This window comes from Lithobates pipiens, unplaced genomic scaffold, assembly GCF_037356315.1.
Source record: "Lithobates pipiens isolate NorthernLeopardFrog02 unplaced genomic scaffold, aLitPip1_a1.2 Scaffold_28, whole genome shotgun sequence".
NCBI classification, from domain to species: Eukaryota; Metazoa; Chordata; class Amphibia; order Anura; family Ranidae; genus Lithobates; species Lithobates pipiens.
In genome coordinates, this window is record NW_027507789.1 from 20,282,277 (window position 1) to 20,309,390 (window position 27,114).

Genomic DNA, 27,114 nt, shown 5'->3' on the forward strand with positions numbered 1-27,114 from the left:
CTCCTGCGGCCATCTTTACTCCAGGCAGAACATAAAATCACCCACACACAAAAAGTTTACTACAAACCATTTTTAATTTTTTTTTAATTTTTATTTAATTTAAAAACACAAAAATTGGAAAACATTGTGCAAACGGCAAAATAGTCACATTGACGATTTCTTATACATGGGGCAAAAGTAGAGCTGCTGCCCACCAATCAGATCATCGGAATAGGTGTATGGAGCGTCAGAACTGCTCCTAGGTGCATACAAGTCTAGGCCAGTGATGGCGAACCTTGGCAGCCCAGATGTTTTGGAACTACATTTCCCATGATGCTCATCCACTCTACAGTGCTGTTGAGCATCATGGGAAATGTAGTTCCAAAACATCTGGAGTGCCAAGGTTCGCCATCACTGGTCTAGATGAAGGCTAAGAAAGTGTTAATGGCACCTGTAAGAAAATGCAGATTGGCGTTCCTTCTGACCAGGAAGCGATTCCTGAACAGATCCCGGGCTGAATGGGAACAGAGGGGATGTCACTTTTTGCAGTCATTTTTTTCCTGCCTCTTTTAAGGGCCCATATTAGGCCTATGGGTGGGCGGATGTAAACCAGCATGCATTTATTTACATGCTTTTACTTGCAATCCAGAGTTTGTCAGATGTAAAACTGGCATACATCTATTTACATGAGACTAAAAGATTCTATTCAGATATTCCTGAAAATCAGACAGGGAGATCTGTCCAGATCACTTGTCTGAATGGACCCTTAAGGCTCTGCTTACATATATGCAGAGCCGGCTTCTCTGAGGAGTCTGGTGCGGTTTCCATTCAGCAGTTCAGGTGAGAATTTGAAACTTAAAAAAAAAAAAAAAAAAAAAAAAACGCACTAGAATACATATGCATACAACCCTCTTAAAATTTGCAGCACAACCGTCCCCCATATATGTGAACTGCCTCTATTGAAAGTCAGTCTGGTTCACTTTGTTATGCAAATCGGATGCAGTTCTAAATGCATCCAATTCACATATATCTGAGCCAAGCCTTAAACTGGCTGCACACTATACAATCTGATTGTTTAACCCCTCTACAACTTCCTTTAGGTTTACCAAAACTATGCAATGAGGATATACCCAAAATGATCCACTGAATTTTCAGCTTCCAACTGTCCCTGATTTGGAGCAATGTCCCCCTGTCCCCCTTATTTGTCCCTCATTTTATCTTATAGTTGTGTATAAAATGCACTTTTTATCTTTTAAAAAGTGTTTTCCAGGACTAAACCTTTCATTCGAATTCTAAAAGCCAATATAAAAAGGTGATAGTGGTTAAAAAAAAAAAAAAAAGATCGATTTAATTAACCTTTTTTTGGGTTAATTCTCCTTTAAAGGGGTGTGGCAGGGGGCGTGTCCTATGGCTACATACATTTGCTAGTAGGTGTCCCTCATGCCCATCTCAAAATGTTGGGAGGTATGAATTTATATTAAATAGGACAATCCCTTGCATTACATGATGGAAGTTCAACACATTTTACAATCTCCTTTAGATCTACCAAAATTCATGCAGCCGGTGTATTGGGATAGATTGATAGCAGTGCAGCCATTGGCTCCTGCCAACCAAATCCAATGGCATGGGGGGGGGGGGGGGGGTGTCAGGGCCAAGTCCTGCTGTCTGTGTGAATGGACGCAGCAGCAGGACACGGGAGAGATGATTGATGATGATGATGATGATGATGATGATGATGATGATCCTTTACGTAGATCTTGAATAGAGTGCAAGGTCTGCTTTAAAGCATATTCACAACCCAAAAAACAAAATGTAATATATTGCAGTTTACCAGTCCTCAAATGCAGTGGCTGCATTCTTTTTTTTTTCTTACATTTTTCACCTTTTGATCTTGCCAGTAAGGCTGGCCATACATTATACAATTTTCTTCTATAGATTTCCTTTAGATTAACCAAAACCATATAATATGAGGTCAAATCTAAACACTTTCAGTTTGTGTGCAATCAGGCCGGCCATTGTACTACACAGTTGAAGGTAAATCTAAAGTAAATTGAATAAAAAAAAAAATTGTATGGTGTAGGGCCAGCTTTACACATTTCCTGTCCCTTTGGGGGAGATTTACTAAAGCTAAAGTAAAATTTGGGGCAATTGTGCATGTTGTTTCAGTTGGGATTCCGAAAAGCGTCGTAAGTTCTATTTTTGGGTGGAACTACGCTTTAAGCTTTGACAATAAAATATGGAAGATGATTGGTTTTTATGCAGAGCTGCACCAGAGATTTTTCCACTCTCCAGTTTTAGTAAATCAACACTGTTGGGTCTACACTTAATTCAACGTATCTATGGAGGTTGCCATGGTTGTCACCCAGGCTTGGACTTGAAACATTGTTCATGTAGATTGACACAACTAGTACTTTACACAATAAAGATGAGGTTGTTTGTGCTTTCTTTAAAGATCACAGGATGTGACAGGGACCCTGTAATTCTGCAAGATCGACAGGCATCTTCTGTACTTACTAAAAATGTTCTTAGCCTGAAAAAGTAAAAGTAGTAAAAGTACCACTATCCACCACCACTGAGGATGGTTAAACTGCAATATATCAATATATTTTACATATATATCTATAATATATCAATATTCTGTTCTTGGGTTTAGATAACCAGCAGAGCAGCTTGTGGGAAACAACTCTACTTTTGCTCCATTTTTTTCCATGATTAGCACCACAGGATTTCTTTTTTGCAGATAAAAGGGCAAGTTAGAGGCAAGAAAAAAAAAAAAGCTATAAAATTATCTCTTCGTTTTTCTTCCTTTGGTGCAGCCTTTACCGAACCAGCCCCCGCTGACAGGCTGCTCACAGCTTTGTTTTGTCTGTTCTGGAAGCTTCTGGATCTCTGCTGCCTTGATGGGCTTGCGAGAATGGCTGTTTTCTTCTCCTGGACACAGTGGAATGGCTATAGAAAATATTGGATCTAGAGATCTAGAAATAAATAAATAAATATATAGAAGCGTCATTTTGGGGATCACGTACATGCTATTATTCAGAAATTATCAGGCTTCCCAATTTACAAAGAACCGTTTTTTTTTCCTGCTTCACTTTAACTCAATCCCTTTTAGGCCCGATTCACACCTATGCACTTTGTGCTTTTTGCATTACACTTCATTTAACATGGTTTCCTATGGAACACGTTCTGTAGAGAAAATCTGCAAAATGCACTAAAAATGCATAGATGTGAAGTAGGCCTTAGGCCTGCTTCACACCTATGCATTTTTTTTGTGTGGTTTCAGTTTTGCAGAAACACAGTACAGTCCATTTAGCATGGTTTCCTATGGGTCATGTTCACATCTGTGCGTTTTATGGAAAGGGCCCGGAACCAGCAGGTTGTGTTTCTGGTTCCATAGACTTCAATAGATCAAAAACATGTACTGAAAAAAAAACACCAAATGCACCAACAACAACCTGCATAGGTGTAAACCAGGCCTAAAATCCTCTAATCTAAATGATCCATTGTGATCTAGAATATGATTCCCCCCCCCCCCCCCCCCGACAGTAAAATGCTGGGGTTGATTCACTAAAACTGGCAAGTGCAAAATCTGGTGCACCTCTGCATAGAAACCAAATCAGCTTTTATTTTTTTAAATCAAGGCTTAACCACATCAATAATGGCCACTTTGCTGTACCCAAATAGAGAGATATAAGGGGAAAAAAAAAAAAGTGAATATTTGTGGAAAAAAAATTTTTTTCTTCTTTCTATTTTAAAAGAAATCCAATAAAATCTAAATTTTGTCATAAATGTAAGCCAAAATGTATTCCGTTACATGTTTTTGGTAAAAAAAAAAAAGTGTATAATAATTGGTTTGTGTGATCACGGACATATGTACGCAAATGATCATGTACATATGTGTGCAGGTGATCACGGACATATGTGTGCAGATAATCATTGGGACATGTGATTTTTAGTGGGACATATGTGGGGGACAGGTGTTTTTAGTATGTGGGGACATGTGTGTTTACTTTGTGTTTTTTACATTGTGGGGACACAAGACTGGTGATCAGTGAGTAAAAAGCTGTAAAAACAGCTCATACTCACTGATCACCAGCCGGCTGCAGCGATCTGCTCTCCTCTCCTCACCAACAACTTTGTGTTGAGAGGAGAGACTATTGAATAGCAACCGTCTCTGTATTTACATCACATGACGGCTGTGATTGGACATGGCCGTCATGTGATCAGGAGGGCCAATCACAGATGCACCATGTCCGGGTGACACAAGTACATTGTGATAGTGCCACTGCGCGTGCGATTCCCTCCTTCTGATTCTATGTCCTCTCAGAAGGAGAGAGCGCCCACCCAGCTGTTTATATACAGTGGCTGGGTGGGAAGTAGTTAAAGTAGAAATATAGGCAAAAAAAACTTTCACATTTTTGGATAGAGTAAGGGAGGGTTCTCTAAACTGTCAGTTTTTTTTTTTTTTTTGCCATCTGTGTCCCATTGGGGAGATTTCACTTCCTGTCCCATAGCCAAAACAGGAAGCGAGAAATCCCTGCAAATTAACTAGTTACGGACCACCCGCTGCAGTTGGACTGCGTGTATGTGTGTGATTAGATAGATAGATAGATAGATAGAGATATATATACACACACACACACACACACACACACACACATAAACATACACATACATATATATATATATATATATATATATATATATACACACACACACATATACACACACATACATACACACATTATATATATATATATATATATACACATACATACATACATACACACACACACACACACACACACACACGATATAAAAAAAAAAAAAAAAAAAAAACACAGGAGGTGATTAAATACCAAAAGAAAGCTCCATTTGTGTGCATTTTTTTTTTTAAATAAATTTTGTTTGGGTACAGCATTGCATTGCCGTGCAATTGTCAGTTAATTTAGCGCAGTGCCGAAAATCAAAAAAAATGGCCTGGTCATGAAGGAGGTAAAACCTTCTGGAGCCAAAGTGGTTATAAAGCAATGCAATCTCATGTCTGACTGCCTCTCACATCCATAATAATGGATTTTCTGTACTTGGAATACACGCCACGTTAGTCAATAAGCTGTATCCGTTACATCTCTGTGGGGTTGATTTACTAAAACCGGAGAGTGAAAAATCTGGTGCAGCTGTGCATGGTAGCTAATCAGCTTCTAACTTCAGCTTGTTTAAAGCTGGCCATACACCTATAGATTATCTGCAGATTTTCTATGGTTAGATGGAAAAAGTGCAACAGATTTCTCAATGTTTGCTAAACTGTGTGGATGGAGGAATCTCCAACTTTTTCCATCTAACCATAGAAAATCTATAGATAATCTATAGGTGTATGGCCAGCTTAAGCTTTGATGAAAAAAACAAAAAAAAATGGAAGCTGCACCAGATTTTGCACTCTCCAGTTTTAGTAAATAATCCCTGTGTCTCCTAAAACATCAATTAACATGTACTGCTGCTAAAAAAGTTCTTTATAAAGAAGAATAAAAAAAAAAAAAAAATACAAACACTCAAAAAAACACCACACACAAGTATATATGGAAAAGATGAAGCCTAGCGATCAATGGTAAACCACATGTACTCACCTGTCATACTCTGGGACATCCAGCTTCAGTTCTTCCATCAGGAGCCTCATGACCTCATCACACTTGCCATGGATCTTTAGCTTAGCCAGAGCATCCTTGGGTGTCCACTGCACAAAAAAAAAAAAAAAAAAAATCATCGTGGTTTATAATATACAGGGGTCAGCATGTTTTCACATTTTAGAAAAGGAAAAAGTCTTCATTGCCTACAGTAAACCTACCAGAATTCGGCTATCATGCAGCATAAAAATAAACGCGATCATCTGGATAGTTACTATGGACCCCCCAAATATGCAGGAGGTTTATCTTACTGCCCACTCCATACTTAGCCCTACTGGGAATTCTAGACGAGAAATGTTTTCGCATTCTAAACTTCTCAAATCATATCTTCTTTACTATGCCAAAAAAAAAATAATAATAATTCGAATGAAATGGTCATCCTCGGCCCCACCTGATGTGTTCTCTTGGGAGGCTATTATGGGTTTAGAACCACTTAAAATTAAAAATAAATAATAAAATTACCTGTAAATTTACAATGTACAGCTTTGGACGTCGACTTGCAGGTCTATTCATTCCCCACAAACAATGGTACTTCTTTAGCACCTGAAAATAGTAGTTATTCAATAATGATGAAATAGAAAAAAAAAAACAACAAAGAAACAAACTACATGGTCAATGTCAACTTTTTGCACCATTGGGCCAGTACAGTGTAGTATGACCGCACAATTGTCATTCAAAGTGTGACTGGGTGGGAAGGCACAGGCCAATTTTTCAGCTTTCAGCGCTGTCACACTTTGAATGAATTGCGTGGTCATGCTACACTGTACCTATATAAAACATTTTTTTTTTCCCCACACAAATAGAGCTTTCTTATATTGGGTATTAAATAACCAATGGGGTTTTTATTTTTTGCTAAACAAAAATAAATAATAGAAAAAAAATAAAAATAATAGTTTTTCATAGTTTGTTATAATATTTTACAAAACTGCAATTTTTCCCTTTCACTGATGAGGCTGCACTAATGGGCCGCACTGGTGGGCACTGTTGGGACTGCACTGATAATCACTGCCCCAATCAGTGTAGACGTCCCTTTAACACAACCCAGTTATCGGCTTTCCTCTCCTCACGCTGTCAGCGTGAGGAAAGGAATGCCGATAATTGGCTTATATTTACATCATGATCAGTTGTCATTGGACACAGATGATCACAGAGAGCCGCTGTGATTGGCTTTTTTCCTCCCTCGATCTCCCCTGTGATCAGCTGCTTCCCAAGGACGCAGCAATTACTGCACTCGGGCAGCGCAATCACGAGAGGATGTCTATGGACACACTCCCAGCAAAGTAAGCCCATGCTGTAGCCGTTTTTCGGCTATAGCGTGGGCGGGAACAGGTTCAAAAAGATGGCCGTTATATTTTTTTCCATGCTTGTCTAAGTTCACCTTTTGGGAAAAATAAATAAATACACGTTTTGACAGGGGAAAAAAACAAAAAATAAATAAATTAAAAATCCTGGGCGCATGATGCCAGGATCCTGCAGACTTCAGCCTGTGTGTTTATTATGGACTGACTGTTTACAAGCCGCAGGGCTTGTGAATAAACTACGAGAGTGCTCATCACAATTGAGAACTTCAAGCCGTCAGCCACAATGGACGACGGTACTTGTAGTGCTTTCATTCACAGGTCACTGTGAATGAATGTCGTGGCCATGAGGGTGGAGCCGCACAATTTTTAAAATGTGACAGCGGGTTTGGGGGGAGAACCACCCATACTCACTGTCACAGGAGTGGGGGGAAATCGGGGTTGCAGGGGGCAAGTCTGGAGTATGTTACACATTACATACAAATTATGGATGTAACCTGCTATTGAAAGATGAACCTATGCTTTAAGTGCTGAGATCAACAGCATTATGTGTTTTTTTTTTTTTTGGGGTTTAATAACACTCCACACTCCCTCAATGTCAGCTCTCCCTTATCAGAGTTATTGCAACAAGTGTTTTCTGTTATATTTGTGGAATGTGGGCTTCCTTCCCAGCACTGCTCTTAGGCAGATAACAATAGTAACTTAGTATGCAGCTCAACATCAATCAGACGCCTGAATAAAACAGTCTTATGTGATATACTTGGGCTGGATAAAAACGTAACCATTGTTAATTGCCCTACAGGGATGCTGGGAAGGAAACCCTGGCTCCGCAATTGTAAGATTGGAGATTTGTAGCTCCTAAAGCAGGACTGATACGGAGCGAGCGTAGACTCCTTTTAAACACTTTACAATACGGGTGTCAGAATTCGAAAATGCAAAGCGATTATTAGCCAGCTTGGGTGGACTGCGAGTTGAGATAATTGATGTAAGTAAGCCCTGGCTACCCTAACTGGATAAAGCGTCTTTAATGCATATAATAAATATGAAGGATGTAGACGTGCCTCCTAATTTTAAAGCAGATGTTCACCCTCCAGATAACGATCCCTCCACTCCACCCCTTCTCCTGTCCTCCATAGCAATAGGAGGGCTGTTTTTATTTTTTTTATTTTTTTTAAATAAAAAAAAGTCCACTCCACCCTGCTTGCACGTTATTTGCCTAGGCGAATGACATGCACATCCCATATCCAAGAAGACATAGCTTTTCATTGAGGAAAGGAAGAGGGGGTGGGCTTGCCGATTGAAAAAGGTATTGTGTATAATACTGTCACCCGGACGGTACGGGGGACAAGGAGACGCCGAAAGTCTCCAAAGATGAACGGCGCCTGCGTCCAGGTTCAAGCCCCACCATCCAAGTGGACATAGAATTAGAACAAAAAATTGCAGAGCGAAGCGAAGAGGGGCCGTTACTAAGTGCTACCATATGTCCACTTGGATGGTGGGGCTTGAACCTGGACTCAGTGCGTAGGCATCTTCGGAGACTTTAGGAGTCTCCTTGTCTTCCATACTGCGCAAGCGCTGTGCCTGCGCAGTACGGGGCAGACACTACCCAATAGGGGAGGGGGACAGTTTTTGGCAGAACACCGGAACAGCCAGCAGCCTAGCAATGACATCACAGGGAAACATGGCGGCATGGCCAGAAGAGAGGAGGTTCTCAGCTGGACAGTGCTGGATCCGCTGGGTGGGCAAGTATCTACACTTAGCAGAACTCACCAACAGGTGAGTAGAGGTTAAAAAAAATAAAAAATAAAATAAAATAAAAAAAACACGGGAGGATGAAAATTCTATTTAACCATATCCGCTTGGGCTATAGTAAAAATGATGGCCGGGAGGTGGCTCCTCATGTTCTGACATACGATGTCCTTCAGAACAAGCCGCTCGTGCGCGCCACCGGGGGCACATAGCGCTGCAATTGGATCATGGTAAAGAGCCTATGACGTGCATCCTTATCAGTTCTGCCTCATCAGTGAAGGAGAAAAATTACTTAACAAAATTTTTATAAACAACAAAGAAAACAAAAATGTGTTTTTTTTCCCCAAATCTTGTGTCTTTTTTAACCACTTCAATACAGGGCACTTAAACACCTTCCTGCCCAGACCAATTTTGAGCTTTCAGCGCTGTCGCACTTTGACAATTGCGCGGTCATGCTACACTGTACCCAAATGAAATTTTTATAATTTTTTTCCCACAAATAGAGCTTTCTTTTGGTGGTATTTGATCACCTCTACGGTTTTTATTTTTTGCGCTACAAATAAAAAAATACCGAAAATTTTGAAAAAAAAAATGTTTTTTTTTGTTTCAGTTTCAAAACTTTGTAAATAAATACGTTTTCTCCTTCACTGATGGGCACTGATGGGGCTACATTGATGGGCACTGATAAGGCGGCACTGATGGGCACCAATGTGGCACCAATGAAGTGGCACTGATAGGCGACACGGATGGGCGACACGGATGGGCGACACGGATGGGCGACACGGATGGGCGACACGGATGGGCGACACTGATAGGTGGCACAAATTGGCACTGATAGCTGGCACGGATGGGCATGGATGGGCGGCACAGGTGGGCATGGATGGGCCGCACAGGTGGGCACTCATAGGCCGCACAGGTGGGCACTCATAGGCCGCACAGGTGGGCACTCATAGGCCGCACAGGTGTTATACTATAGTAATGGATGCCAATCAGTGCCAAACAATAATGCATGCCAATCAGTGATGCCCATTGTGGGCACTGATTGGCATCCATTATGGGCACTGATTGGCACCCATTGTGCTGACTGGCATCCCTGGTGGTCTAGGGAGGATTATGACCTTTATTACCTTTTCCCTGGTGGTCTGGTGGCGTCCCTGGTGGTCCAGTGTGGGCATCCTCGGGGGGGTGTGCTGATAATCGATCAGCACAGACCCCCCCTGTCAGAGGAGCAGCCGATCGGCTCTCCTCTACTTGCGTCTGACAGACGCGAGTGAGGGAAAGCCGATCACCGGCTCTTCCCATTTACACTGTGATCAGCCGTGATTGGACACGGCTGATCACATGGTAAAGAGTCTCCGTCGGAGACTCTTTACCAAGATCGTAGTTGCCGGGTGTCAGACTGACACCCCGCAACAACGATCGCTGCGATGCGCGCCCCCGGGGGCGCGCAGCGGCTCATAATCCTGATCACGTCATATGACGTCCGGTCAGGATTATGAAACCACTTTGCCGCCGTCAATTGCCTATAGGGCGGGCGGCAAGTGGTTAATTTGCCAAAAATGAAAAACTCAGTGGTGATTAAATACCACCAAAAGACTATCGCTCTCTAAAAAAAATTAAATAAATAAATAAATAGAATACATTTTGCTTGGATACAATGTTGCATGACCACACAATTGTCAAAGTGTAACAACACTGAAAGCGGAAAAAAATTGGCCTGGGCAAGAAGGGGGTGAAAGTGCCTGGTATTGAAGTGGTTAATCTTGAACTGGAATAGTCAGCAGCTGTTTTTGCAAACCTTGCGTAGATCACTAGCAGTGAAGAATTTACTGGGGGGAATTCACCTCTGTGCATGGATTACTGCTCAGGGCCTATAAACAAAAATTTGACCAGAACGGAAGAAGGTACCTTAAAAGTCTACGTTTTTTTGTGAAAAAAATAAAATAATAATTATGAATGCACATCTTTTTGCAGGTAAAAAACAAAACAATGTGCATTTATTTTTTTTCTACAAAAGAAGCCAATAGATCAGAAGATAACGGGTGCAATGCCTGGACCCTGCAGACTCTGTACACCAGGGGTGCCCAACCAGTGGCCCGGGGGCCGCGACCTCCTGCTCTGGGATGGTGGGTTGGCAAGCCCAGATTGCAGGTTGTCTACCCACCATGCCAGAGCATCAGTGTTGTGAATGAAGCAAGCAGCTGCGGAGCAGAGCCGCATACGCCAATGCTTACTGTATAGCACCGGCTCCTGTCATAGGTGGAGTGATACCAAATGCACTCTGCCTGGGACAGAAAGTTTATTACTAAAATCACAGTGTATATATGGACATATCTGTTCTGCAGTAGTTACTGGGCTGCTTTTAAACAGTTCCACAGGTGTAGCGCAGTGTGCCTGCGGCTTACCTGCACCGAGCCATAGACTTCTGGTCTTACCTGTGGGTTTGGCACACGTTCAGAAAGTGCCCCACACCTGCAGGATATGATAGAATTCTATGGCAAAGAACAGTTAACCTGCAGGAAAGCCATAGGTGTGGGGAGACCGCTGACCATCAATGTAAAAGTAGCCTTAGGCCACTTTAACATAATCTGTCTGACCCAATCGGACCCTCCATTCACCTCTATGGAGCGGCAGATGTAAACAGACTTGTGTCCGTTTACACCTGCCTCCTTCCAATCCAATCTGCTACAAAAATGGAAAGTGGATCCATCCCCTTCCATTTGATCAGATGAGAGGGCCCACAGAGTAGAGTTGGCTGTGTCTGTGTCCGCTTTGCATACGCAAAGTGGGCACAGAACTGTCATCTGCTCAGTGTGGCCCACGGCTGGTTACTAAGTTGCTTAAGTGGCCCTCACTCTTCAAAAGGTTGGGCACCCCTGCTGTACACAGTCTGCTTGTACCTCTGATAAGGGCAGGCAGTTACTGAATGGCAGGAAGAAATCAACGAACTATGAGAATTCTCATCAGAACCCTCGCAGTTCATTGAGAACTACAAGCCTTCAGCCGCAATAGATGAATAATACGTCAGGAAACTATGAATGAATGATTTAGCCATGTGAGCGGAGACCCTCCGCACAGCGGATGTGGAGGAAAGATCCCCGCCTGCTGTCACAGGATGGGGGGGAAATGATCGCTGGCAGTAGGTGAATAGGAACATGTTACACCCAAAATGTGCTGCTTAAAGTGATGGTAAAGGCAAGTCAATTGTTTTTATTTAATTTTTTTAAATAATAAACATGTTATACTTGCCTCCTCTGTGCAGTTGCTTTTGCACACAACAACCCAGATCCTCCTCTTCGCTGCTCCTGGCCCGTCCCTCCTTTGAGTGCCCCTCAGCCAGCAGCTTGCTACAGGTTGTCACCCAAGCCAAGTCCAGAGCTCAGTGTATCCATTCAGACACGGAGCCCTGACCTGGCCCCACCCCTCTCTCCCCTGATTGGCCGACTGACTTTGACAGCTGCGGGAGCCAATAGCACCACTGCTTTGTCTCAGCCAATCAGGAGGAGTGTACTGGATGGCTGAGGGGGATTGTGGACATTGCTGGAGAGAGAAGGAGCGCAGGTAGGTAATTGGGGGGGGGGGGGGGGGGGAGGGGGAGGGGGAGGGGTGCTGGGGAGGCTGCTGCACACAGAAGGATTTTTTTATCTTAAGGCATAGAATGCCTTAAGAAAAAAAAAAAAACACACCTTCTTCCTTTGCAACTCCTTTAAAGGTGAACTTGGCCTTTAGAGTATTAGTTCACCTATACAGAAAAAAAAAAAATGTAAAAGCTGAACTAAACACCATACAACTTCCGCACTCCCCGGGTTTCCGGAGGTCCATGGAATCCTCGTTCTTCTCTGTGCACCACTTGGGCAGTGGGCATGGCTTCTTGGCAGAGACATGTAGGCTGGAGCTATTCATTACCTTTATGTCACACTGGCTGGTCGGCAGAGTGGCGTTTTTACTTACTGTGTCAGATGAGCGCACTGACACACCTGCCCCCATAAGTTCCTGTGGACCATAGGAGTAAAGTCCCTGGTTTCAAGCGGCACTCTAAGCTTATTTTGAGGTCCCCATACATTTTTGGCTTTGAATACAAACAAATGCAATTAGAGATTATCTTCACACAACAGAGGAGTGGTCAGACTACCTTTAGGCTGGATCCCAGGCACAGGATGACATCAGCCTTTTCTGCAGCTTTCACGGCCCCAGCCCAGTTCAGTGGCTGTGCCAGCTTTCCCCGCTCCCCAAAGTGTACAATAGAGTCTCTTAGTTCTCCTCCGCACTTGTGACAATGACGTCCAGTGTTGTGTTTGTGAAGAGCAGTGCGTTCCGTCACATCAAATAACCTCACATACTCTCTGTGCAGGGAACACAATGTACAAACCTAAAAAAAAACATAAAACAAAAGGAAAAACGTTAAAGCCGGTTCTCAGCCTTCCCTTCAGTCTTGCACAGTTGTACAGGCTCCTGTCCAGCAATGACCAACTATGATTTCCCTGCACACTGTCAGCTTCTCACAATGTGCATTAGAAGCTGCAGCAAGTCAGATGGAGTCTGCCTCATTTACAGGATAGAGGGCATTCAGCATCACCTAACCCAGCGTCTCTCAACCTTTTTACCATGGAGGAACCCTCTGCAAAAAGTTTAAGATCTCGGAGAACCCCTGACATTTTTTTTTACAGCTCACAGAACATTGGATCTGATCAGTTAAAATGCAGAGCAGCACAGGGAAGCTGCTTTTGTAACATGCCCTTTCCCCTTGATCCCCACTAGCCCTCCTCTCGTCCATCCCAGGTGATATCACACGTAAGAGCCTTGGACAGACAGAACACCGTGACCTGAGAAAAAACAGTGGATTAAATGACAGTATGCTTCCCTGCACCACTCTGAAATTCCATAACACAAGGTTTATCAAAAGGGGTTACACTGCAAATTAATATAATGGTGGATGCAAGTCTGCCCAATAATGTTTTCTGACAGTGCACACCCGATGCCTCCTCTGTAGTTGTGGTTTCTGTGAACTCAGAGGGCGGCATCACAAGGAGTGCAAGAGTGGGAACACGTGGCTGGATCAGGAGGTGACATCCTGTGTACGGCAGTGGTGAATGCAGATTGTGAAAGGGGGGGGGAGCAGTGTGAGAACACGTGGGTGAATGTAGCAGAGGGGCAATATCTAGTGCATAGAAGCGCTGAATGAGACTGAATGTAGCAGGAGGTGAGATCACAATAGCTTTCTGTACAGTTAAGGCATAAAACAAAGCTATTATGATCTCACCTCCTGCCAGGGTGGATTAAAAAAAAAAAAAAAAAAATAATTGAATCGGATTTTTTTGATTTTATCAAATTTATTTTAATAAAATGCTTTGAGTAAAAATCTATCTAAAGATAGTTTTCTATTTAAGTTATATTAATAATTGAGTTTATTCTGCATGAAATGGAGCTTAGTTATGTAGCATGAGGCTGTAGATTCTGCAATATTTACATTTTTGGTAAACTCATTCAAACGAATCCAAAGCTCTGCAAGCTGAGATAACATGCACTCCATTGATGCATTCACACAATTTCACAGTAACCTTGAGATAAATCTTTTCCACCATCTCATTCCCCCTTGTACTTGTGTGCGTGTATTACTGGTGGGTCCAATATCTACCACAGTTCCCGGCATGGACACTATAGACAGTCTTGCAGGTTTCAGGCTTCGTTCGTATATGCACCCTCCCCTGAGGAAGTGTTTTTTTTTAGCCATGAAACATGTCGGGCATATCTGGATGCATCTTATATAGACAGTCTATTTGATTTTAGCTCAGTTGGATTTATTATCATACCACTCTGTTCGAAAGTCACATAAACATGGAGGACGAGATTTTATGCCACATTGTGTAGTGTACTTTTAGGCTATGATCTATTTCTAGGACAATGGTCTTTTATGTATGATGGAGATGGAATCCCTGTGAGAATTTTTTTTGCCATCTATGACCCATTGTGAAGATTTCTCTTCACTTCCTGTCCCATAACAGGAAGCGAGAGGAAATCCCTGCAAATTAAAAGGGAATTCCTTGGGGACCCCCAGGTCACCAGAACTTGTGTCCCCATTGCAAGATTACTTTTCTTGGGACAACTCGAAATTTTAGATTTTCTTTTAATTTCAATAATAATTCTCAACAGGACAAATAGAAGGAGAATCTACTTAAAGTGGTGTTGCAAAAAAAAAAAACACAACAACAACCTCTAAATGCCTGTTGCTAGGGGGGGTCCCTCGTTGTCTGCCTTCTTCCTTGCCCGGGCTGGTGACATCACTTCCCCTCGTGCTGTACAGTCATCTGGGACCCGTCACGTGTCCCAGATGACTGTGCAGCGTATCATGGCGCCACTCACGCATGCGCAGTGGGTGCCCGGCTGAGAAGCCACAGCCGGGTGCCCACAGTAAGAATACCGGCGCCGCGAGCGGAGAACGAGGGGGAGCTTCGTTCCCCCGCATTGCTGGACCCTGGGACAGGTAAATGTCCGATTATTAAAAGTCAGCAGCTGCAGTATTTGTAGCTGCTGACTTTTACATTTTTTTTTTTTTTTTTTTTAGGGGGCACCCCACTTTAAAGAGGGATTCCACCAAAAAAAAAAAATATTAAAAGCCAGCAGCTATAAATACTACAGCTGCTGACTTTTAATAAATGGACACTCACCTGTCCCGGGTTCCAACGATGCCGGCAGCCGAGGCCGATCGATCGCTCGGCTCTCGGCTGCTGTTGCCACCATTCTAGGTGAGGGAATCAGGAAGTGAAGCGAATCGGCGTCACTTTCCGGTTCCCTACTGCGCATGCGCGAGCCGCGCAATAGGAAATCTCCGCGCTGTCACTGGGACCCGTGTGTGTCCCAGCAGACAGCGCGGCAGGGCAGGAAATGGCGTAGACTCCCACGGGAGTCTATGCCCGAAAGTGGGTGAAAATACCTGTCTTTGACAGGTATCTCCACCCCCCTCCCCCCTGAAAGGTGTCAATTGTGACACCGGAGGGGGGGGGAGGGATCCGATCAGCGGAGGTTCCACTTTAGGGTGGAATCCCGCTTTAAAGTGGTTGTAAACCCTTTACAACCACTTTAACCTGCGCGGAAATGACATCACACGACTCCGGCCAGTCACAGAGCCGAAGTTCGCAGCCCAGTAAGGAAGAGAGGTGAAGAATGGACGCTCGCTACTAGCGAGGAAGACTGGGACATCGCGGGCTTCTCCTGTGGGTAAGTGTCACATAATGGGCTACTATGCAATGCATAGTAGCCCATTATGTTTACCTTTGCAGGGAAACAAGAGAAAGTAACACCCATCAGGGTTTACTTCCTCTTTAACGGGAACTCAGACAGCAATAAAAAATTACAAGCGTTCCAGTCCCTCTCTACTCTAGCCAAAACGTAAAAAAAAAAAAAGTTTTGTCTTTAGTTATACTATAATGGAACAGATACAACAAAAAGCTTTCTATGATATATGTAAAAAAAAAAAAAAAAAAAAAAAAAAAAAAAGAAGGGGGAGCCATTAAGGGAAGTTCATTTTTAAGGTTTACCCACCCAATTAGCCATCTCACTTTGGTTGAAAGGTATGGAGGAAAAATGAAGTGGACATAAAATATCCCATACACCAGGGGTCTCCAAACTTTCTAAATAAAAGGGCCCGTTTATTGTCCTTCAGACTTTAGGAGGGCCGGACTGTAGCCAGCTGGAGTGGAAATTTTCCCGTCATCAGTGCGAGTGCCACATTTGGTATTAGGGGGAGGAATAGTGCCCCATCATTGGTATCATACAGATGAATAGTGCCCCATTATTGTAGTCAGTGGGAGAAATGGTGCCCCATTTTTGGTGTCAGACAGCAGAATAATGTCTCGTATCAGTGGGAGGAATAGTGCCCCAAGGGCCAGATAAAGGGAAGCAAAGTGCCACATCCGGCCCCTGGGCCACAGTTCGGAGACGACTGCCATAGACGTTCTTACCTCAATGTACATGTTTCCATGCACTTCAGAAGTGGCTTCTCGAGGTAATCCGCTGCGGAGGTGAAGTCCATCGCAATTCTGTGACACAACATGTTTCACCTGTAAAAGAGCGAACAAAATACTAGAACTGGATTGTCTGTCTTGTTATAGTCAAGGATGCTCCTATTTGACCTATTCTTATATGGATTTTTGGCGATGTAATTATGGGGCGCACATTTACACCCCCAACCTCCCATAATGCTCAGTTCTAGGACTGGTCTATTGTCAGACTCAAGTGCTGCCACACAGTGGCGGCCCGCCCATAGGGGGCGCCCGGGCGCCGCCCCCCCTCTCCCTAGGTGTAAAAAAAAAAAAAGTAAAAAAAAAAAACGGGCCCTTTAAGACATTAAAAAAAATAAAAATAAAATAAAATGTCATTTAACAATTTGACATAGTGTACTGTGGCGCCGGTCACAGTGCACTATGAGAAGCGCCACGTCGATGCAATCACAAGATTGCATCCATGGCGCTTCATTTGCGGGTTAAAAAACTCGCCTTGCGGCGCACTGCAGAACGCCGACTAGCTTCCGCCCGTAAAATCACTGTGATTCTACGGGCGGGAGCACTGTCATTCTTAGACAGGCAGTCACTTCCGGCTGCTTCACAAAACCCGGAAGTGACGTCGGCAGCTCCGTTCCTTAGCCCGAGCGGAGCTGCCAGACAGTGAGACAGGTGAGTCACCGCATAAAGGCTTTCTAGTTTCTACTTTGTTGAGAATGTTCATGCATTTAGCTGAATGAATGCAAAAAGCTTTCACAGCCAGAAAGGTTTCCCCAGGCCAGGCGACTTTTGCCGTGGCCAATCAGAGAATGAGCTCTGAAGGGGGAACTCCACGCCAAATTTCTGAAATAAAATTTGACGTGGGTTCCCCCTCCGAGAGCATACCAGGCCCTTAGGTCTGGTATGGATTCCAAGGGGAACCCCCTACGCCGAAAAAACGGCGTGGGGGTCCCCCCCAGATCCACACCAGACCCTTATGCGAGCACGCTACCCGGCCGGCCAGGAAAGGGGGTGGGGACGAGCGTTCGCCCCCCCACCCCAAAGCACCTTGTCCCCATGTTGATGAGGACAAGGGCCTCTTCCCGACAACCCTGGCCGTTGGTTGTCGGGGTCTGCGGGCGGGGGGCTTATCGGAATCCGGGAGCCCCCTTTAATAAGGGGGCCACGGATACCGGCCCCCCCACCCTATGTGAACGAGTATGGGGTACAATGTACCCCTACCCATTCACCTGTGAAAAAAAGTACAAAAAAAAAACACAACACAGGGTTAAAATATTTTATTGCACAGCTCCGGGGGTCTTCCGTCTTCGGGGGTCTTCTCGCCGGCTTTCTTCCTCGCCGCCGGCCTCTTCTTCCGACTTCGGGGGTCTTGTCCCCCTCTTCGGTTCTTCTGCCGGGCCACCGCGCCTTCTTATAGCTCTTTTACAGGCGGTGGCCCGGTCTTCTATCGCCGCCGCCGCCGCCCGTTCTTCTTCTTCTTCTTCTTCTTCTTCTTCTCCAGGAGATGTTGCCTCGACGATCTCCCTGGCCGGAATGCCAGGGACGCGCTGCGCTGCCACTTATATAGGGACAATGGGGCGGTGTCACACGGGTTGATGTCACATGGGTTGGTCACATGGGTTGATGTCACAGTCGCCAGGTGACATCAACCCATGTGACCAACCCATGTGACATCAACCCATGTGACACCGCCCCATTGTCCCTATATAAGTGGCAGCGCAGCGCGTCCCTGGCATTCCGGCCAGGGAGATCGTCGAGGCAACATCTCCTGGAGAAGAAGGAGAAGAAGGAGAAGAAGAAGAAGAAGAAGAAGAAGAAGAAGAACGGGCGGCGGCGGCGACAGAAGACCGGGCCACCGCCTGTAAAAGAGCTATAAGAAGGCGCGGTGGCCCTGCAGAAGAACCGAAGAGGGGGACAAGACCCCCGAAGTCGGGAGAAGAGGCCGGCGGCGAGGAAGAAAGCCGGACTCCTCCGCTAGCAAAAGAGCTACAAGAAGATAGCGGAGGAGTCCGGCGAGAAGACCCCCGAAGACGGAGGACCCCCGGAGCTGTGCAATAAAATATTTTAACCCTGTGTTGTGTTTTTTTTGTACTTTTTTTTCACAGGTGAATGGGTAGGGGTACATTGTACCCCATACTCATTCACATAGGGTGGGGGGCCGGTATCCAGGGCCCCCTTATTAAAGGGGGCTCCCGGATTCGATAAGCCCCCCGTCCGCAGACCCCGACAACCAACGGCCAGGGTTGTCGGGAAGAGGCCCTTGTCCTCATCAACATGGGGACAAGGTGCTTTGGGGTGGGGGGGCCGCACGCCCCCCTCCCCCAAGGCACCCCCCCATGTTGAGGGCACGCGGCCTGGTACGGCTCAGGAGGGGGGGGGGGGCGCCCGCTCGTCCCCACCCCCTTTCCTGGCTGCCGGGTAGCGTGCTCGGATAAGGGTCTGGTGTGGATCTGGGGGGACCCCCATGCCGTTTTTTCGGCGTAGGGGGTTCCCCTTGGAATCCATACCAGACCTAAGGGCCTGGTATGCCCTCGGAGGGGGGAACCCACGCCAATTTTTTTTTCAGATTACATAAGGGGCGTGTTTTATGAGAAGTGGGAGGGGCCAAAATGATGGGCGGGGTCATGATGGGCGGGATCATGATGGGTGGGGTCTGGCGCCCCCCCATCCAAATACTTCACCAGCCGCCACATTGGGGCTTGAAGGAAAAAGGACCAATATCGTTTTTTTCAAGGCCGATACAGATTTTTCGGCCACCTTTCTGGCCAATAGCCGATATCTGGTCCCGATATTTTGTACATTTAAAGTTTTTTATTTTTACACTGTCCTTTTAATTTTTTTTTTATTTTTTTTTTTTAAATCCCTTTTATTGCCCTCACAAGGAATGTAACATCTTTGTGAAAGTAATAGGGAGCGACAGGTACTCTTTTATGGAGGGATCTGTGGTCTATAGAACCCCAAACCTCTCCTCTGCACTTGCACTATGGGTTGGTACATTTTTTAAAGTATTGGAATCGGCCAGAAACGTACCAATTATTGCTTTAAGTCGTTTTTTTTTTAATTTTTTTATAATTTTGAGTGCAGAGGAGGGGTTTGGGGTCCTATAGATCCCCTACCTGTCGCTGCCTACTACTTTCATAAAGATGTTACATTCGTTGTGACAACAACAAAAGTAAAAATAAAAATAAAAAAAACTTTAAATGTACAAAAATTTTTAATGTAGCCATCAGGAGAGGAGCGAAGAACAATACTAGAGTGTCGCATGAGGGAAAGATCTGCGTCTGCCGAGACCATATGCAAGGTGGCAGCAACAGTCTTTTAGATGTCTACACAAGGGAGGATGTAATGGCCCGTACACACGATCCGAAAATCAGAAAATAAATAAAATCGGAAGTGATGTCATGTGTTGTAGTGTATTTCTATTGTATTTTTGGACGACAACTATACTGATTAAACAAAAATTGAATCAACTGGTATCATACAAGAAAATTTTTGGTGTTTGTCTGATCAGATAATATCGTATGAACTGTCGCGATCGGCTCTTGAAAGCTCTGTACCAACGATCCGATTATCGTACGATCGCTTTGAAAGCGGTATTTTTCGTCTGATTATCGTATTGTGTGTAGGGGCCATTACAGGTAAAGAACATGTACAAAGAAAGGTAACTTACCAGTCCTGCTCTGTGGAGTCGAGCAATGCACATGTGTGTGAAGGTTGGCCGAGCTTCACTTAGATCACCAGTGCTACAGAAATAAAACAAAAAAAAAAAAAAGTGTTCAATTAGCTTTATATGGTCGCCAAGGAGAAAAAAAAAAAAAAAAAAAAAAACACCCCATCACATTGGGCCCAAAAAAATGTGCCAATAAGATAAAGCTGTAAAAACTCTAATGTTAAAAAAAAAAAAAAAAAAAAAAAAAAAAAAGCTAGCCACTTCAATATTGAGCACTTTCACCCCCTTCCCTCCCAGACCAATTTTCAGCGCTGTCGTCGCATTTAGAATGAGAATTGCGTGGTCATGCAGCAATGGACCCAAATTACATTGTAATTTTTTTCACACAAAGAGCTTTCTTTTGCTGGTATTTAAACACCACTGGGGTTTTTTTTTTTTTGTTACGCTACAAATTAAAAAAGACCTAAAATAAAAAATAATAAACGTATTTTTCTTAGTTTCTGTTATAATATTTTGCAAATAAGTAATTTCTCTTCATGACTTTTGCCAAAAATGATGCTGCTACTTTTTTGGGCAAAAATAAGCCAAAATTAGGGTTTATTTGGTGTTGGGGGACAGACAGATGTTTTGTGCACTGTACAGATGTTTTATGGGGACACTGACACATGTAAGGGGACAGGAGTATCAGTGGTGCTTGGTATACTGTTTTTTGGGGGGTATCTGTAACAGCTCTCTGTATAAAATCATCCTCACAGAGAGCTGTCACAGAGCTGCAGATGAGAAATGTCACAGAGACACGCGTCTGTTTACAATAGGACGGCTGTGACTGGACACAGCTGTCATGTGATTGGGGAGGCCAATCACAGCGCCCATATCCCCATCTCTGCTCAGATCGACACATTTATCGGAGTGTGATGGGCCAAATTGCAGGGCCATGTCACGCAGTGCGTTGCCCAACATTGCGGTGAATGAAGTGTACGTTTTGTACGCTTAGTAATAATAAAGCTTGTACATAAAAACAAAAAAAAACACGAGTAGTGCAATGAGCCGTAAACGCAGAGCAGTTGGAGCGTCGAATTGCTCAAGCTGCTCTGTGATTTCATGCAGTTTAAGTGTGAATTTGCCCTTAGTAAATCAACCCCATAGTCTCCAACATGTTTCACCCCACCAGTGCTTAATCATGGACAATGTCATAGAGAAACTCCACGATTAAGCCCTTTGTGGGGTGAAACACGTTGGAATGGGTGGTGGACAGACAAAAATATATGTTGTGAATCCTCTACTTATTATATTAAAGCTGGTTTTACATTCGTGACAAAATCTGCATGCAGACCGTTCACTTCTACACGTCACGTAATTATGGCAATTTAACGGTGCAGGCAGTACTGTGAAGCCTGCCGTGTCTCATCAAGCTCCCTCTGCAGGCAGTCCTAGTATCCACATCAATTGGGACGTGGCAGCTGCCTGGACACAGCCGCTCCCAATTTGAAAATTATGCATGTGCTAGGCCCTGAACACAGATAGTGTGCATATGGGGCCGAGCACCCACATCAACACCAACACAGTTGTCAAATTGAGTGCAACAGCTGTTTTAGTGTAACCGCTGCATCCCAATTGACATGAATGGGACTGCCTGTATGGAGATGTACAGAACACCTGTGCATTCCCATGCAGCCAAACATGTTCCTCGCACGGGTGTACACTGTACCTATGTGAATGATGCTTAAGAGTTCAAGCGAATGGACTTATTTTCTTGGCACCCCACCCAACACATTTGTAAAGCAAAGCTCTGTGCTTCATAAATGTGGCAGTATAGCCAAAGTAAAGCACCCTGCTTCTTTATAAAAATGGGACACTTGTGTCTGCTCACCTCACACTTCTGCCCTTGTTCAGTAGAGTCCAGACCCCACTTGGTCCCCGATAATCTGGAATAGCAGCAGCCTGTTGGAAGCAAACAGAAGTGTCACGCACACACGCACACACACACACCTAACAACTCTGAATCAAAAGTGGATTCAAGGGGCCGCTTGATCAGTCACCCCAGCTCATAAAGAACAATTCAGGTGGCTGCAACTCAATACAAAAAGCATGCAGCTATGATCAGGGTCTTCAGTTCTTTGAGTGTAAATAAGCACAGTGAAGAGGTGTTATCTAAATGGCCGATTGTAAAATGATTGCTTTCAGCACAGAACCTGTGGTTAGAAGGGGGGGACCAAAGAGATTTGCCTGGGGGAGAAAAGGGAGAGGGGAAAAGCAAAGCGAGAGGTTTCTTGAACGATCCAGTCTGCCGTGTAACCCACTTAAACGATATGAGCAGTCATATGGATAGCAAAGAGCGGTCCAGGTTCAGTTTATCATTAAAGACAATCCACAAGTCCCAAATCTTCTTAGAAGTTAGCTTGGGTGATAAATCTCTTCGCACCTTTTTGCATGAGACCCTATTCCTGGCAAGGAAAGCGGTGGCTAGAAGGTGGATGCAGGCCCTGCCCCCCACAATCCAGTGGGGAAAAAAAAGAGGTAAATTACACTCTTCCATATAAGAAGCTGATTTATGTGCATAGGGGGTGTTCACCTAAATATGAAAAAGTCTGGGGTAGATGGTTGGCAGATGGTGAAACGTGTACTTGATATACTCGCCCTTCATCTTCCCCCTTTTTTTTTTCTCTATTCTCCCCTCCCTCTCTGTCTCTCCCCCTTTCCTTTGTCTCTTTTTATACATACATATATACTATGTGATGGCTCTACCTCTTGTGGGTAGTTTGCTTTATGCTACACGGTTACTGAAATGTGTCTATATATGTGCTATTGTTTTGGCCATGTTGGCCTCCGTCGATTTATGTACCAAGCATTCGTACTTCAATAAAAGTTGGCTTTTTCAATAAATAAAAAAAAAAAAAAAAAAGAAGTTAGCTTGGGTATCTGTTAAGATAGATGTGAGTTTCTCATAGACCATGGTTCCAATGAGCCGTTGTTTGACCACGGCGAAATTAAAGTGGTTGTTAACCCACCAATGCATTTTTTCATAATCCTCTGTTTTTTACTGTAATGGCCCCCCTGTGATAGTGCTTATATGAAAATAATGCTGTATATACTGTATTTATCGGCATATAACACGTACCCCAAGTTTAGGAGGGAAATTTAAGGAAAAAAAAAAACTTACATTTAAATGCCCATCAATGCAGCCTTATCAGTGTCATTTACAGCCTTGTCCTGCAGCCTGTCCGTCATTGCAGCCTTGTCCTGCAGCCTGTCCGTCATTGCAGCCTTGTCCTGCAGCCTGTCCGTCATTGCAGCCTTGTCCTGCAGCCTGTCCGTCATTGCAGCCTTGTCCTGCAGCCTGTCCGTCATTGCAGCCTTGTCCTGCAGCCTGTCCGTCATTGCAGCCTTGTCCTGCAGCCTGTCCGTCATTGCAGCCTTGTCCTGCAGCCTGTCCGTCATTGCAGCCTTGTCCTGCAGCCTGTCCGTCATTGCAGCCTTGTCCTGCAGCCTGTCCGTCATTGCAGCCTTGTCCTGCAGCCTGTCCGTCATTGCAGCCTTGTCCTGCAGCCTGTCCGTCATTGCAGCCTTGTCCTGCAGCCTGTCCGTCATTGCAGCCTTGACCTGCAGCCTGTCCGTCATTGCAGCCTTGACCTGCAGCCTGTCCGTCATTGCAGCCTTGTCCTGCAGCCTGTCCGTCATTGCAGCCTTGTCCTGCAGCCTGTCCGTCATTGCAGCCTTGTCCTGCAGCCTGTCCATCATTGCAGCCTTGTCCTGCAGCCTGTCCGTCATTGCAGCCTTGTGAATCGTTATCCCCTCAGTGATGTCAGCTTTTGTTTTTAAAAATGGCGCCACCGAGATGTCCTGTGTATCTCAGCGGCGCCCGGTAGTGCTTGGCGGCTTTCTGCCGTACTCGGCAGCTTTCGGCCGCCTTCAGACGTACTCAGCGGCGTTCGGCCGCTCTTGGCCCTTCTCTGCGGTTTTCGGCCGCCGAGAAAGGAGGAAGGTGGCCGAAAGCCTCCCTGATTTTAAGGGGAAAAAAGTGCGTGTTATTCGCAGATAAATACGGTACCTTGTTTACAGAGCGCTGATCTGTGCTCATTGACCCGTTGCTTCTCTCCTCTCTCTTGGCCTGACAGATGCAGTGGGCGTGGCCCAAGGATCCCACGCTGACGTCAGTCAGGAGGGGGGGAGGAGAGGGGAGAGGCGGCAGGTCAATGAGCACAGATCAGCGCTCTGTAAACAAGGTATATACAGCATTATTTTCATAAAGCACAGTCACGGGGGGGCATTACAGTAAAAAACAGGAGGTTTATATGAAAAATACACAGCAATTTGAGCAGCTGGACGAGGCGGCGCGGACATGGAGCTGTAAGTCAGAGAGGGAAGAGGGCACACAAGAGACACAGAGCAGGCTGCGGATGACAGAGGCAACCCACATTAGTGGGTTAACAACGCTGACTCCGGTGTCTGTGCTCAGCAGTAGGGATGACCTCAGGCGTGTTCGCATAGAACACATGCAGAGCCCGCCAGGAAATCGGCGCAGCTTTGCGCTAATCACAGGAAGTGAGACATTGCGCGGCTGCAGAGATCGGGCATCGGGAAAATGTCTCACTGCCTGTGATTAGCGCAGCGCTGCGCCGACTTCCTGGCGGGCTCCGCACTTGTTTCAAGCGAACACGCCTGAGCTCATCCCTACTCAGCAGCCCTGATACATCGGAGTCAGCATACAGGGGGAGGGTAAAAACTGGCAAGATCAGCCAGGTATTACAGGTGATACACAGCACAAGCACTGTGCTGTATAACATGCTTGAAGGGAACAGAATTTTTTATTTTTTTTGGAGGGGTTAACCTTTAGGTTGACATTATGCTTTAGCAAGGCCATTCACACCACGTCAAGGGACAGTTCATCCTACTTACCGTGCTGATTCCAGCTCCAGTGTAGATGACCAGGTTTTTAGCACCATGTACAGCATCTGCAAGTTCTAGCACCTTCTCCTGCAGCACTTCATCAGTGTCAACAATCTGAATAAGACAACCAAAAATTTTAATTGAAACAACATAAACAATCTCTGCCATAATCTCCAAGTAAGTATACATACTACAAAGAAACATCCATCAGTGATCTATATAATGGCTGTTATCCACCCTCCACCCACAATAATTCCCTACGAAGACTGTTATCATCCCTGTATCTAGCAGTGTTTTATATGGTGGCTATGATCAGCCGATTTCTCATCGTTCACATGTCATGCATCAGATGATTCAGATGCCTCCTGTCATTATGATGGATACCCATCATTGATATGAATGATAAATGCCCCCCCATGTACTCTCCCCAAATCAGGGAGATACCCAGTGACTGCCCTCTATTCTCCATCAACGCTATGCCCAGTTTTGCACCCCCCTTTCCATCAATGCTATGCCCAGTTTTGCACCCCCCCCTCTCCATCAGTGCTGTGCTAAATGATTGCACTCCTTCTCCATCAGCGCTGTGCCCAGTGATTGCCCCCCTCCCTGCACCATCAGCGCTGTGCCCAGTGATTGCCCCCCTCCCTGCACCATTAGTGATGTGCCCAGTGATTGCACCCCTCCCTGCACCAACAGTGCTGTGCCCAGTGATTGCACCCCTCCCTGCACCAACAGTGCTGTGCCCAGTGATTGCACCCCTCCCTGCACCAACAGTGCTGTGCCCAGTGATTGCCCCCCTCCCTGCACCATCAGTGCTGTGCCCAGTGATTGCCCCCCTCCCTGCACCATCAGTGTTGTGCCCAGTGATTGCCCCCCTCACTGCACCATCAGTGTTGTGTCCAGTGATTGCCCCCCCTCACTGCACCATCAGTGTTGTGTCCAGTGATTGCCCCCCCTCACTGCACCATCAGTGTTGTGTCCAGTGATTGCCCCCCCTCACTGCACCATCAGTGATGTGCCCAGTGATTGCCCCCCTCCCTGCACCATCAGTGATGTGCCCAGTGATTGTCCCCCTCATTGCAACCAACAGTGCTGTGCCCAGTGATTGCACCCCTCCCTGCACCAACAGTGCTGTGCCCAGTGATTGCACCCCTCCCTGCACCAACAGTGCTGTGCCCAGTGATTGCACCCCTCCCTGCACCAACAGTGCTGTGCCCAGTGATTGCACCCCTCCCTGCACCAACAGTGCTGTGCCCAGTGATTGCACCCCTCCCTGCACCAACAGTGCTGTGCCCAGTGATTGCCCCCCTCCCTGCACCAACAGTGCTGTGCCCAGTGATTGCACCCCTCCCTGCACCAACAGTGCTGTGCCCAGTGATTGCACCCCTCCCTGCACCATCAGTGCTGTGCCCAGTGATTGCACCCCTCGATGCACCATCAGTGCTGTGCCCAGTGATTGCACCCCTGTGTCTCCGGTGCACACACCTCCTCCACCCGGTGCCGCGCCCTCTCCCTCCTCTGCTGGTGTCTCTCCAGGTCCCGGACCAGCTCGGCGTAGCTCTCCAGCAGCTGCCGCTCCCCGGGGCTCCTCTCGGCCGCTGCCTTGTGTAATATACGGGAGATCTGCGGGGAGAAGGCACACAGTTCCCGTTATTTCCGTCCTTCCTGACCCTCCCAGCCCGATCCCCGAATCCTCCCACCTGCCTCCTCCGGTCCCTCTGCTGCTCCCGCCGCACGATCTCCTCCCGCATCTCCGCTTTCCGCTCCGCTCTGCCCATTCTACCGGCAAATTCACCGAAAAAACAACACCAGTGGCTTCCGCTTCCGGCAACAGCTAATACCGGACATGACGT

At 45.6% G+C, this 27,114-nt stretch overlaps 1 protein-coding gene across 1 annotated transcript; it reads right to left on the bottom strand.

Annotated features, from left to right (window-relative positions):
- Nucleotides 1–69: 69 nt before the first annotated feature.
- On the bottom strand, nucleotides 70–27,114 carry SIRT7 (sirtuin 7). Its single transcript, XM_077458859.1, has 10 exons — nucleotides 26,962–27,114; nucleotides 26,747–26,884; nucleotides 25,271–25,375; nucleotides 22,245–22,315; nucleotides 20,375–20,447; nucleotides 16,666–16,764; nucleotides 12,840–13,076; nucleotides 6,123–6,203; nucleotides 5,604–5,710; nucleotides 70–2,954 (listed from the first exon to the last, which is right to left on the bottom strand). The coding sequence occupies exons 1-10, from the start codon at nucleotides 27,037–27,039 to the stop codon at nucleotides 2,765–2,767; spliced, it is 1,179 nt and encodes a 392-aa protein (XP_077314985.1). The 5' UTR covers nucleotides 27,040–27,114; the 3' UTR covers nucleotides 70–2,764.

What these genes read in the sequence shown, in the direction of transcription:
- SIRT7 (XM_077458859.1), bottom strand. Translation starts at nt 27,039, where the DNA reads ATGGGCAGAGCGGAGCGGAAAGCGGAGATGCGGGAGGAGATCGTGCGG. An exon ending in AACAAGGGCAGAAGTGTGAG is followed by an intron (nt 20,448 to 22,244) that starts GTGAGCAGACAC and finishes TTATTTCTGTAG; the next exon opens with CACTGGTGATCTAAGTGAAG. An exon ending in GATGTCCCAGAGTATGACAG is followed by an intron (nt 2,955 to 5,603) that starts GTGAGTACATGT and finishes ATTTATTTCTAG; the next exon opens with ATCTCTAGATCCAATATTTT.